Raw genomic sequence first — 13,722 nt, forward strand, 5'->3', positions numbered from 1 at the left:
CAAGTGTCTCCAACAGCAGGTGATGAGACACCGGATGGGAAGGGCTCTGAGTTACCACAGATAATTCTTTCCCAGGTGTCTGGCTGGTAGGTCTTGCCCACATGCTCAGAGGCTAAATGATCGCTGTATTTGGTGTCAGGAAGGATTTTTCCCCCAGGTCAGAATTGCAGAGACCATGGGTTTTTTTCCCCCCTTCCTCTGCATCTTGGGGCACAGGTCACTTCCTGGTTTGAACTAAGATAAATGGTGGATTTTCTGTAACTTGAAGTCTTTAAATCAATATTCGAGGACTTCAGTAGCTCAAGCTGAGATTATGGGCCTACTACAGGAGAAGTTGGGTGAGGCTCTGTGGCCTGCAGTGTGCAGGAGATCAGACTAGATGATCATTGTGTTCTCTTCTGGCCTTAAAGTCTATGAATCTATCAGAATATCTCCCCTAGATGTTTTTTCACAGGTGTTTAAGTTAAGTTTAAGTGCTTCAAATCTAGCCTGTCCCAGAGGGCCAGAGAGGATGATAATATTTTCCATTTATTGTCCCTTTCATCCCTAAGGATCTCTAAGTGCTTTAGACAGCCTATGAATACAGCAGCACTGGAATGAAGCCACCATGGAGGTGGGAGGGTAACAGCTTACTGTCACACTAGTGTGGGAGGTGAAATTTTGGCTAAAGACACTGGAACAAAAATCTGCTCTTATGAAAGTGCTATAAACAGCAAGATTTTCAGGGATGGCTGTGCATCTAATTTATGTGCAATACTCTATTGCCATGCATTGAGAGAACAGTTGTGTGCACAAGTGACAATTATTCATCTAGCTGCCTATGTGTGTATGCAAATACGCACAAATTAAGTACACACGCACAGTTGTATGGGTGTAACAATCTTGGAAAATCTGGCCCTTCACGCTCAGATAGAATCTTGTTTTGTAAAGTCTCATACAAAAAAATCCTTTGGAGGACAATTTATCACCATGCAGATGTCTGAACTGATCCTGCATGGCTTTGCACCAGTGTTTCAGACGAAGGGCTTAGACCACTTAGCATTCCTTCGTGTGGCAGAGGACATGCATATTAAATGGAAAAACAGAACTGAAACACTCCCAAGATGCAGTTGTGATTTTATATTTCTTGGATTGTGCATGACCCATCTCAGTACATTTTATTACCCTTACTGGAAGTACTGAGTAGATTGGCTTTATGTCAGCCTGGGATTCTCCCAGGTTGGGGGTACCTTTTAAGCTCTGGCAGTGCAAATCAGCCACATCAGAAGCCAGAGGGCCTTTGACATTATCCTTCTATGTGAGCTCATAAGAAAAACCAGATGATTAACGTTTAGTAATAGGAAATAAGAATTTTTGGAACAAGAAAATATAGATGATTTCTATTTTTTTTTCTTCTGAAGAGACGAGCAATGTTCTGATTAATTTAGTAATTTGTTCTGACTATATCTGGTCATTCTAAACTATAAATAACTTTAGATATATGCCATTAAGTCAAAAACTCAGACTGCAAAGGATTTTTTCCCAAAAGGACACAGAAGCTCCACGGTTAAAAGTGTGTCTGAAATTCTATTATAAACTGGGTGTAGAGACTGGCACTTGGATTACAATTTGGTCTGCAACTTCTTAGAACACAAGTCTACTTTGGCAATGATTTTTGTGAAGGGAGGAGCCAACAAATAATGCGTCATTTACAGCTGGTGCAAATTGATGCTGCTCCATTGATTTTGGTGGCATTATGCTGATCACCAGCCTATTGTCTGTCCCAGTGTATTTAGGCCTGATGCCAAGTGTTGAAGTCACTGGGAGTTGTATTATTGGCTTTATTGAGAACAGAATGGGTTTTTTTCTTGCTGCCAGGTACTTTTTCTGCTCTGCTGACTGAGAACAGGGTTAATGATATTTTGTAGGTTGCTGCCTAAATGTAAACGAGGCCATGGCAATATTAATCTACAGAAAAGTGAATAGTTAAGGGCCAGTTAGGGCCAGTTAAGCCCAAAGAGCCGTATAGAGAGGAGATCCTCTGTGTGTAGATCTCCCCATCTCACATGGAAGTGGGGGCTCATGTGCCTCCAGAGAAGCATTCCCCCTTTCAACCAGATCAGGGTAGGTGACAGACAGTGAATGGGCTTGGCAAGGAGAGGAAAGCTGGGAAGTGGCTGGGGAGGTAAGATTCATTGCTCCCACACCATATGGTGGAAAAAAGCAGTACTATTTTCACCAACAACCACCTCCTGTGGAGAGAATCCCTCTTTACATGGGGTCCTGAAACAACTTTGGTGAGGGAAGTCTCTGGTCCTATAGGAGAGCCACTGGGGAAATTCAATGAGAACTAAAGAAACTCACTACTCTGTAGAGATGTTTAACTACTCACAAAGTTGGGTTCCAAAGAGGGTCCATATAAGCAGAGTGACTCTTCAGTATGAGTAGAAATCGACCCTGTTCAGAGAACCATTACAAGAGTGATACATCACTGAAATCCCACGTACGCCTTATTTTGAGTGTTTGAATGGGACTTCAGAAGAGCATAGGTCTTTTGCTGGCCCTCTGCACAGGACTGAATTTCACTCTATAAGACAAATGGAAGTCCACTGAAAAGAAGTGACGTGATTTAGTATTGCCAGACTTTGTTGTTATGGGCAGATTTTCCCTATTACAGTTTGTTTTTACCTTATGTATGTTCTGAAGCTCTTGGAATGAAAATGCTGTTCAGTAAAAACTCAAACAGCTCTCTTCTTTCTCTGCCCATCTTTTGTCTTTCAGTATCCTTGCAGGGATGGTTGATGACACTCAGCACCCCAATGGAAGCGCTCAAGTCCCCATAGGATCAGGTCCTAGGTAACGGATCATTATTTTGGATCTATTTTAGGTATGATTAGCTGTTAGTGCACATTAAAGATAATTATTAAACTCCTCATCGTTCCACTCATCTACAGGACCTCCATCATTGTTGGATGTCTTATACTGCTGGAAATGTCAGTTTCTGGCCTTTTGTTTGTACAAAACCTATTGAAACTGCTTACAAATACACATAATGTAACAAATTACACGTTATGTACATGAACAGTAGGAAAAGAAAGAGAAAAAATCATCAGGTACCCAGATGGCTGCATTGACATCTAAGCCTCCCTAAATGAGAGTAATCTTACTAAAGATACTTAGGATAAGACAGAGAAAAGAGGTAACACAGGAGAAAGACACTCAAGCAACTCAGGATGCCTTATTAGACCTGTGCATAGATTCTTTGTATTCTCAGATCCATAGGTAATGGTTGGGGGCACTAACGGATTGTTAGTATTCCGCTGGGCAGCGTGTACCAAAGTTCATAATGTCCGCTCTTATGGGTGAAGAAATGAGTTGTAAGCCTTTATGCACGAAACACCTTTGGATTGGCCTAAGTTGCTGCTGAATGTAATTTTCCATTTTTTAGTTTCTTTCTGAGTCTCTTCCCCTCAGATCAGACAAAGTTCAATTATCAGAAAAATGACAAGAAACAAACAAACTCTTCTCTTTTGTGGAATGTGACCCTACCTCTGGGCAGGAGGAGACTGAAGAGGAAAGAGAGACATAGAGTGGTTGTCAGAAGAAAGGATCTGTTCCATTCCCTTCAGTGCACTTACACCTATGTTTAATCCCGAGTAACTAAGAGCAGCAGAAATGGGCCCACTGTACATATTTTTATTAGTCCAGAAGGTGCTATTTTATCCTTTATTAACTTGGGAGTTTTAGCAGTAATAAAGTAATAAAGTATTATGCCATGAATAACTCTTCTTTGGTTTGTCCTTTGTATGCTTGTCTGAATCATTTGGCCTTTTGTAGTAGATCAGATGTTATGAATTTCAGTGTAAACTGTGCAAGAGGGTGCTAACTAGAATAGTACTCCATCTATTTCCCATGCAGTTCTGCAAATGGAAATGGAGTGGTGGTTAAAAGACTAAGGTTTGTTCATGATGAGTTGATGTCCTGGGGGGTGAGAGAGGAATTGTTGTGGTTTACCACTATGCAGATGAGATTCAAAACTGGAAGCAGGCACTTTGCTCAGAAAGTACAGAATGGCTTTAAGCTGCTTGTTTGGACACTGATACAATAATGTGTGATGCATTAGGTTTAGTAAAAGACATGGTATTGGATCAACCCCCCTGGAGAATTTGTGCTTTTGTCATGTGATTTTTTTTGTGAGGAAAGAATTAATTCTTTTGTATTTTAAACTTACTGGTGGAATTTTATGGAGAAACTAGAGGCTCCAAATACTGCAGTCCAAGTTCCTGTGGGAAACATAGCAAAGGGTAGGCTTGCTGAGAAAGCATGGCTGTGGCTCCATATATGTATATGCTTTCCTCCTGGCTTGTAGACTGATAACAAGGCTTGCTTCTGATGTTGTCATAAAGTCCTGTGCCTTTAGAACTAAAAAAGGGTTTGAAAAAATGAATAGATTTACCCTTCAAGCACCAGCCACCATATGTAGATAAGTATGAAATATGCACGATTGAATGAAAATCTATGACACCACCACCACAACCTTAGAGCCATCCACCTCAGGGTGTTAGTACATTCATATTATGTCAGGCTTGGAGCATCTATAACTCCACTAAAATATCTATGGAAATTTAAAAATATACTTTGTGAAATATTTTGAAAAAACAAAGGATGCATTCAGGTAAATTCAAATGATTAATTTCAGGTGATAGGAGGAAAGTGAAGAAAATTCTGCCACCAAAATCTTAGCTCACCTGTTTGTGTGCAGATGTTGCTTTATATGTGATACCTAAAATCAAGTATTGTGAATCTTAAATCCCTTTCAAATTACAGAGGTAGCTTGGAATCTACTTTCTTCGGCAGGCCAAAATCAAACCTTTATTGTTGTTTCAATCTAGACTGCTAATGTAATATGTGTATATTATGTGCATACACATGAGTGGAATACATGACGGAGCGGTGTGCTATACAGGTTTTTATTGGCATGAATTTGGGATCGTTGGATTTCTCAGGAGTGGCAAAGACATTTGTGAGTTTTGCAGCTCACCTTAAATGAGCATCCATAAACCTTTTTACCACAGCATGCTAAGGTTTATTCTGGATATGCTGTGTAGATTACAGGGAAAAAATAAAATGTTTGAAAGTTTATTTTTTTTCATTTGTATTTCTTGTATCCCTCTCTCTGGATAGGTAGATGCTTTAGTTACCCTGCTTACCACTGCAGAGTCAGAGGGAGGAAAAACAATTTAATACATATCAATAAAAATCACCTAAAATATCTTTTTATGTCTGATATAGTGGATTCTTGTCACTTCGGAACAGGAGAAATCTTCCTTTCCCAACCCTATAGAGCTCGTTCTCTCTCTCAAGAATGAAAGATACCAGGCTTAAATCCATGACATTCTTGTGCTAGAAAAGCTGTTATTAGCCCAAGCCTGGATCTTGCCATCCTCGACTTGGGGCCAGGGTAATTTTGGAGAAAAATTCCACATTTGAGGTGGGAGGGGATAATGAGGAAACATTTCCCTGGCAGGTTGATTTAATAATATGACATCTGTTCCTAGCTGCAGAGGGATCTGGAGGGCAAGAATAAATTAAAGGGAGTTTATGCATAAATATATTCGCTGTAAATCAAACCTCGAAGCCTTCACTCGGCTTTTGTTCAGGCAAAACTCCTCTGGCCTCTGTGTTTGTTTACCTGAATACCTATTAAGCAAAGACTGAATGAGAGCTTCTGGATTTGGCCCCAAATATATATTTTTTCTTTAATAGGTCATGAAAACAACAAAGTCCCCACACGATGGCACCCTCTACTTACACTGAGTGTCCTTTTCCGGAGTCTTAAACGTATTCCGGTAGTTCTTTGTATCCAACACGGTTTGGAATGCATTGGAGAAGCAAGATTAGAAGTTTTAATAGGTTCACCCCAATATTATCAAGGCAACCCCTCATCATCAGAACAAGTAGCTATTCTTTTCCCTCAGGAAAAAAAACACCCACCCATTGATTCTTATAGTATTATTGGATCCTTTAAGTTTTAGATTTTTAGTTATTTGCCAAATACCAAAGGACTATTGCAGTATTTAACATAGCGTTTATAAAATAATTGTGTATACAAATGTTGTATTATATATTGAGCCTTTCCATAATCGCATAGCTTACCATTGCTAAGGGAATACTTCATTCAAGTTCCAGTTCCTGAACCCCCGGGAAAATACTAAAATCTTTAATGATCATAATAGGATTGTAATTGTATGTTTTTGAGAAATCGATTTGAGCTCAAATAGCTCATTTAAACATGTTTCACCCAAACCACTGAAATAGGAAACAGGAGGACTAAATTATTGCTGCTTCCTGAATTCTCTGCTGATGAGCCAAATAATTAAAATGCACTGTAATGGCTCCTGCGGTCTGTATTTCTTTGGGTAATTCTCGGAAATGAATCTGAATTTCTACCGTTGAGGGAGAGCAAGAAGATCATCGAAATATCAAGAGGTTTGGAAGCCAGACGGTGGTCTTCCCACAGCGCTTTCATGCCTCCACGTCATTTTCAGTAAGATAATATTGGTGGATTGAGACCTCCCAACGGAGGGATTCCCTTAAGAGTCCCTCAGCAAATGAACTTTTAATGGAAATCCTCTCTCTTTTCCAGTCTGCCTCTGCTGCCCTGCAAGGAGCTCAAATCGCAGACACGAGACAGGAAGGGAAAGGGACACAGTGAAAATTAGACCTGAAAAGTAACATGTGCTGCACTCCGTTCTTGTCAGTGACAAGTGAATCAGGGCTTGCGAATTTCTAATCATTTCAGTCCTCTAATGGGGATGTTTCTGGCCGAAATTAATATGCAGTATCATCCAATAAAGGACAGTATCGGACCCTGTGGCATGTTTTCCCAAATAGTAAGGGATGTTTTCCAATCCCACGCACAGAAAAATGTGACGACACGCTCAGAACGGGAACGGGCTATAGCTTGCTGTAAATATTTTGTTGCTACAGTGATTGTGAGACATCATAATTGTATAGGCTGAATTATGGCATTGCTAATTTTCCTTTACCCATCTGGGAGCTCTGCATAAAAAAACAAATGGTGAAAATGCTATTCCAAGTCAGTCTTTTGGTTGCCACATTTCCCCAGTTCAGCACCGCAGAGTTTGGACAGCTCCACATTGGGAGCCTTCAGCTAATCAATCCACCCACCAGCCAGCAACTGTCAATTACAAACGCTAATTAGAAAATTACTGAGAAGCCTCCAAGACTTCAAACAGCCTTTATAACAATAACAACAACAGTAAGAACGCTAGCGTATTTCTTCATTTAATTGTCCCGTTGAAGGGAACATATGTACCACATTAGAACCCTGGGCTTTGCCAAACGAATTTATATAGAAGTTATCACATCAGAGCTCATCTTTTCAAAACAGAGCTGCTCTGTGGTTAGGCTACTGAGACTACCCTTGAGGATGGGGTCTGTAAAAAGCCTAAAATTTCCTCAGCCGCCTATTATCCCTCCCCACAACTTGAATCAGGGAGAACTCCACAAGCATTAAATCTTCTAGAGCTCTGTGTAAAAAAAAAAAAAGTATGAGTTAAAGTGTTTATGAGAAGCTTATGACTCTCGATCAGATCATCCGCGAGGACGGCACAGAATTGTTATGTTCCTTGAGGAATTGAGGTGGTGACGTCTTTTCTGATACCCGATTATTACGTGACTGAAAAAAAAAACCCTCATTTGATTCATGAATAAAAATCCGAACGCCACAACAGTGCAACAAACAATACTGCCGCCCTTAAAGGTAACATGCAGACCGATGTTTACAAAGAGGGCTCTTGATAAAGCAGGGTGTTTGCAAAGATTTTGTTGCTAATTGCATAAAAAAACGAGCTGCGGAAGATTGGTCAACTTTGGAGTCACAGAGCAAGAAGAAGGAGAAAGCAGCAGCTGAAGCGAGAAGCATCTCAGTGAAGGGAAAGATCTTGGGAAGAGAACATCTCACTGACAGCAGCTCCAGCACAGCCTGCTTCTGCTTCCCGTCTTCTCTCTCTCTCTCCCTCCTTGGCTTTCTCTTCCCCGTTCTTGTGTTCTTTCCTCTCTTTCTCCCTTCTGTCTCCTTCCCTTACTGCCCCTTTCTTGCTGTCCCTTCCCTGGCAGACTCCACTCCAGATCTGTGCTGCCTGCTACCTACAAACTTTTTTGAGCGGATCCCCTTAAACCAGAAGACAAGTAACTGCTGCTCTTCTGCCTTCGGCTCCTTTGATCGTCAGAGAGGCGACGCCACAAGAGTTTTAACTATTTCGGCTGAAACTTGGGAGACAGTTTTTTTTTAATCTACCCTTTAATTGCGCAGCCAAACGCTCTTAGTGCCGGGTGTTAAGAGTTTAATGGTAAGGAAAATGTATCGCAGGCACCTCAGCAGCTTTAACCGGAGAGATCGGCTTTCGTTAGCCCAGGCACTTGTGTGTGTGTGTGTGTGTGTGTGTGTGTGTGTGTGCGCGCGCCTGTGTGCTGGGAAGTGGGGGTTGTGTCTGGTTGTAATTGAAGACAAACGGCTCCACACAAATCGCGCACACGTTTTGTTGTTAAATCGAGCACACTTAAGACTTGATTTCTAACCGGTTAGATTTTGCTAGTGGCAAAGCTAGAAGGGAAAGGGAGAGTGAGGGGAGCATTTTGACGACTGTTTTTTCTTTCTTCCCTTACACACAGAGTGGCAATGTGTAGCAAAGCGATCCTAGCACTACTGGTCTATGGGATAATAATGCACTGCAGCGTCTACTGCTCACCTGCTGCTGGATTTCAATACCCTGCGCTAAGGTAGGTACCTTCTTTATCCCTCCCTCTTCCCAATCCCTGCAAGGCTCGCATCCCTGGCTTTCCCCGTCAGTTATGCCCCATGCATCTTGGTAATAGCTAGCAGAGAGCATTGGCAGGTAGTTGTCTCCTGGACTCTGTGTGTGTGTCGGGTAGCTTTTATTCTCCCTCTCTTGCTAACGGAGTAGAGCTCTTCCAAGCAATGTAAAGCATCCAGAAAGAAAAACTAAAGCGCAAAACCCCACCGCCCCCTATTTACCGACTCCATCTACCTTCTTGGGGAGCGGGGAAAAGAGACTGGGGCTGCTTGATTAAAAGTCCAGTTTAGATCCTGTGACAGGGAAACTAAAATAGAGTCTTACGTTCTCCAGGAGATGGAGAGTTTAATGGACTAGCCCCTTTCTTCCATCAAGTCTTGTTAGCCTGAAGGATCTTACGCTGTATTATTCCCTACACAGGCCTGTCTTATTCTTATACCCTTTTCTCCTAAATAACAGAGAAAGCATCTGACTTTGGGTCTTGGTGAAACTATTCGATTTCTGTGAACTGTGGTCCTGAATGAAGCATAGTTCTCAGAAGGCAGGGTGAGCCTTATAGGAAAAAGCTGATTAGCCTTTTAGTGAATCAATTTTTCTATATGCACTACAGTGCAACAACACATTATATATATATATTTCCGGCCACCTCTGAGCCTAACTTGAGTGGCGATAACCTGCTAACACAGAGTTGACAGGTACTTCCAGATAGACAGTACCTAGATGAAAGCATTTTGAAGCATACAGTTAGAAAAAGATTGTAATGACACATTTCTGGCAGAAGCGTTTACCAGGTATTAAGGAATATGTATAGATATAGATAAAACTTAGTTTTACAACACATATAATATCCCTCTCTATTCTCTCTCTAATACAGATCTAGATACGTTCTAGAATTAAGTTCCTGTATCACGGCCGGGTAGAATCTGCCCTCAACCTGTGTTATTGGTTAAAGTACTTTAAGTACTATTTTCCGGATCCTTTTTTTAAAGTTCGCTCGAGGGGAGAGGGGGGCTACTGTAGTACTCAGGGCTGGACAGAGCGTGATCCGGCTCACTCTTCCTGAGATTTAGGTTCAGGATTCCGTAAGACTCTCTTGCGCTCGCTTGATTCGGAGCAGGATTGTTAACACACTGGAGCAGAGCTGCCAGGATTTCAGAACTAGCCTCGCCTATTGAGCCGAGTGTAGGGGCAGCCTCCAGTCCAAACCTATACAACAAAGGACGATTTCCCACTTAATAGGAGGGAGTGAAACTTTACACAGCGGCAATCAATCTACTTCTGGCTCTAGCCTGCTGTAGATCTGGCTTACCTTAACGAGCAGCGCTTCTTACAACAGAAGCACGGGGGAGCTTTTCCGATCCACCCATCTCAGCTCCCTCGGAAAATTATGCAGCTCTATTTATTCCGCCAAGTCCCACAGGGGATACTCTCGTGGTTCAGCACTAATGTGCATGCAATATCTGAACTGCGAAACTCACTCTGGAGCGCATGTGAACGGTCGGAGCTCGCCCTTGGGTGCGGGGCAGCACACACTCCGGAATGGCCTTAAACGACCCAAAGCATTACCCGGGGCTTTGGGATTCAGGTCAGCCTCGCCGCAGGGCCCTCGGCTGCCAGAGCTGGGGGGAGCCGTCCCTGCATAAATGGCCAGTCCTTCCAAGGGGCGTTAAGTGGGGTGAGAGGGACCATTCGTTTGAGGGGACCTGGCTCGGTTTATTAAAGCGCCTGAATTAACAGGAGCGAAACACTTTACACGCATCTATTATTAATCTCCCTGCCAGAGCTCGGAGACAAAAATAGCTGCCTGAAACGTTCAGTGACCTACATCTTGCCGCAGACACACACACACACACACACACACACACACACACACAGAGGAGAGAGAGAGAGAGAGAGAAACAAAACTCAAGCGATCTTCAAGGACAGAGACACCATTCAACGAAAAACACAAACAAACACAAGCCCCACCCCGATCCCACTTGCTGTGAGAAAGGCGGAGCAGTCATTTGCTAACGGCAGAGCTTCTGATCTCCCCGGGGAGAGGGGGGACTAGAGAAAGCGGGTGCCCTACAGTGGGAAGCGCTGTTCTTCTTGTCTCGCTTAACTTATAGCCCCCACGCGCGCGCCTGGGTATGTAGTTTGGAAAGCGATCAGGATTCGTGCTGGGAAAGGTGGGTAGTGATCAGCTGCTTCCTTGGCAGCCCCTGGACTTGTTTCTGGCTCCAGCCTAGCAGCAGGTTGGTTTGCTTGTGTATTTCTCCCGCGCCTGATCTTACACTGATGCGGAGGCGGGGGGATGAAATGAAGGGGGGGGGGGTAGAGGGGTAGGTGTAATCCTGTCTGTGGGCTCCTCTAGCAGGGCCTTCAGTCCAGCCTCGGAAGTGCCCATATTAAAACCCAATAGGTCCCAGGCAGAGGAGTAGCCCTGAATAACATTGATCAAATGCTCCTATATGTAGGATTTCTCAGGAGGCACCGCCACATGCGTCTGAATTCTTGCCCTTTGCTTTCCGGGCTAGGCTGGAAGATGAAGTGTATGACGAGGATGGAAACACGCTGCAGGATTTCGCCTTTGACAACGACCCCCTTGGCATAGCGAACCCTTCCTCCATGATAGACGACATGTACACCCTGTACTACCCACCGGAAAAGAGGTGAATATGGGAGCCTCTTGGTGGGCGTATGACTTGAGCTGGAGCAAAACGATCCTGGTCAATCCCATGCAAAAGAGCCGCAACACCGCTCTCCCTCCGTGCCCCGCCGCCCGAATAAAGGCTCGAGGAGAGGAAAAGCGCCCCTTACCTCCAAGCAGGCGGGGAGGGGTGGGGAAGCAGGCTGGCCGCGGAAGGACTGGTGATGGCACTCCGGGAAACACACCAGACGCGCCAGGCGAGCGCTGCGCTCAGGAAATGAGCCTGGTGGTTGGGAGTGCCAGTGCTGGGAGGGCCCTGCTGTCCCTCGGGGTCCTAAGGCGGAGGCCGCCCTCTGCACTCAGGGTACATAAAGCCACCAGCCAGCCAGGGGCTTCCTTCCGCCATCCCTCCTTGGAGTGAGGGGCTGCTGAGGTCCGGTCCCCAGGCTTGGACACTGATCTTTCTTCCTGTGTTTGATCTTTGTTTCCTACTTAGGCACGCCGATGGGATATTTAACAAAGCCTACAGGAGAGTCCTGGGTCAACTATCCGCTAGGAAATACCTGCATTCTTTGATGGCCAAACGGGTCGGGTAAGATTTTTATTTGTTATTTATTTCACGTTAAGAGGAAACAGTCTTTCTATTAAACCAAGCGTAATGTACCACCGGTGTATAATTGTTACGCTCGCTGTGTGGTTGGTGTTTCGCGCACTAAGCAACACGCCCAGTTGGAAAATGTCAAAATCCACCAGGGTTTTTGCTCGATCTCATTCTCTGACCCCAAGTGAAAGGCACAGTGAAAAACCCAGTTGGCTAGTTGATGATAAATATCTGGTCATTGTAAAGAAAGTCCAGTAGCCCAGAGATTCAGGCTATAGCCGGTGGGAAGAACCGCAACAAGAGATGAGTTGTAGGTGTAGCTCTGGGTATTTTAAGAGAGCTCTCCATTGTAAAAAATAGAATTCACCACACTTCCGTGTAGCGGGGCTTAAACAAAACGCGTTTAAAGTCAGACATCCTGGCACACGCCAAGCCCGGCGTAATGAAGATCGTTTCGGCAGAAGGTAACATTTTAATAAAGCCCATGGGGAAATAGATTACATTTTCATAATGAATAATTCATGCCATGAATATATTGTCTCCCGACTGTCGGCTTATATTATGATCAGATATCAACTTCACCGCGTGTTTGGATTGATTCTTTGTTTCGTTCTGCCTCCCTGAGGTCTACATGTTGCTTTAGTTTCTTCATTCCCGCCCTCCCTCGAATCGAATAGCTTTGGAAAAACAAACAAAACAAATACAGCTTTCCCTAAATGACGCATAATCATCATAATCTGAAAAGGTTAAAGGAGCCCCGGAGTTCCCAGAGCCAAAATGCAAAGCAGGGAAGGCCTCCAAAGTGCAGGCAGGACAGGGGAATGGATCCAGATGTTGTAACTGTCCTTTGCTTTGCAGCGGTGCCAGCGGCCTGGAGGACGACTCGGAACCGCTCTCCAAACGGCACTCGGATGGCATCTTCACAGACAGCTACAGCCGCTACCGGAAACAAATGGCTGTCAAGAAATACTTGGCAGCGGTCCTGGGGAAAAGGTATAAACAAAGAGTTAAAAACAAAGGACGCCGAGTAGCGTATTTGTAGCGCTGAGTCACCCTCCACTCCTGTGTATACAAAGCCCTAAAAAGAGAAAAACAAAAGTCATTTCCAAAGTGACTGAACAATCACCGCTCCTGTGTTATCTAAACATGTATTTATGTATGAAGTAAAGCCATTAAATGAATATTTTGATAATAATATTGTTTTTCTTTTTGTATAAAAGCACTAGAGAAACGCACAGATCTACTTTGTGGACCAATCATTAAGTTATATATAATATATAAATATATATATAAATACTACTGATAGAGAACAATTCTTCATATAAAGCCTGCACAAGAACAAAAAAAAATTCGCCTGAGCTGTTTATGTTTTTATATAAAATAAATAGAAAAAAAGACAATCATTGTTTGAATATTGCTCCTATTTTTGTAAGTGAAATTAAAAGGATAGTATTTTTATCCACGACAGGGTCGAAGACATTAATAGTCACCATTTGCTACTGTACATAGACACTGATGCCCCACTACAAGGGGATTATGGTGATAATGATTTGGAAGAATTGCTGAAGCAGATTTTTACCCCCTCCCCCACGTGAGTCTCAAGACAGGCTCCTTTGCCACTAGCCTATTTTAAGGGGGCACTGCCTCCCCCTTGCGAAAGATTTCAATTT

The 13,722-nt window shown here is 43.4% G+C and overlaps 1 protein-coding gene across 2 annotated transcripts; it reads left to right on the forward strand.

Annotated features, from left to right (window-relative positions):
- The first annotated feature begins 2,765 nt into the window (after positions 1-2,765).
- Positions 2,766-13,175, forward strand: ADCYAP1 (adenylate cyclase activating polypeptide 1). 2 transcript variants are annotated; one of them, XM_045007245.1, is made up of 5 exons: positions 2,766-2,835; positions 8,677-8,784; positions 11,339-11,473; positions 11,948-12,043; positions 12,911-13,175. In XM_045007245.1, exons 1-5 carry the CDS (start codon positions 2,774-2,776, stop codon positions 13,092-13,094), a joined length of 585 nt encoding a protein of 194 aa, XP_044863180.1. In that variant the 5' UTR covers positions 2,766-2,773; the 3' UTR covers positions 13,095-13,175. The 2 variants fall into 2 exon arrangements, with proteins under 2 accessions (XP_044863180.1, XP_044863181.1); XM_045007246.1 differs by lacking the exon at positions 2,766-2,835 and adding an exon at positions 7,873-8,354.
- Positions 13,176-13,722: the final 547 nt, after the last annotated feature.

The sequence above is a fragment of the Mauremys mutica genome, chromosome 2, assembly GCF_020497125.1.
Source record: "Mauremys mutica isolate MM-2020 ecotype Southern chromosome 2, ASM2049712v1, whole genome shotgun sequence".
NCBI classification, from domain to species: Eukaryota; Metazoa; Chordata; order Testudines; family Geoemydidae; genus Mauremys; species Mauremys mutica.

Bases quoted from the DNA above. Each gene is read 5' to 3' on its own strand.
- ADCYAP1 (XM_045007245.1), top strand. From the start codon at position 2,774: ATGGTTGATGACACTCAGCACCCCAATGGAAGCGCTCAAGTCCCCATA. The intron at 11,474-11,947 runs GTGAATATGGGA...TTTCCTACTTAG, and splicing joins TACTACCCACCGGAAAAGAG to GCACGCCGATGGGATATTTA. The intron at 12,044-12,910 runs GTAAGATTTTTA...TTTGCTTTGCAG, and splicing joins TTGATGGCCAAACGGGTCGG to CGGTGCCAGCGGCCTGGAGG.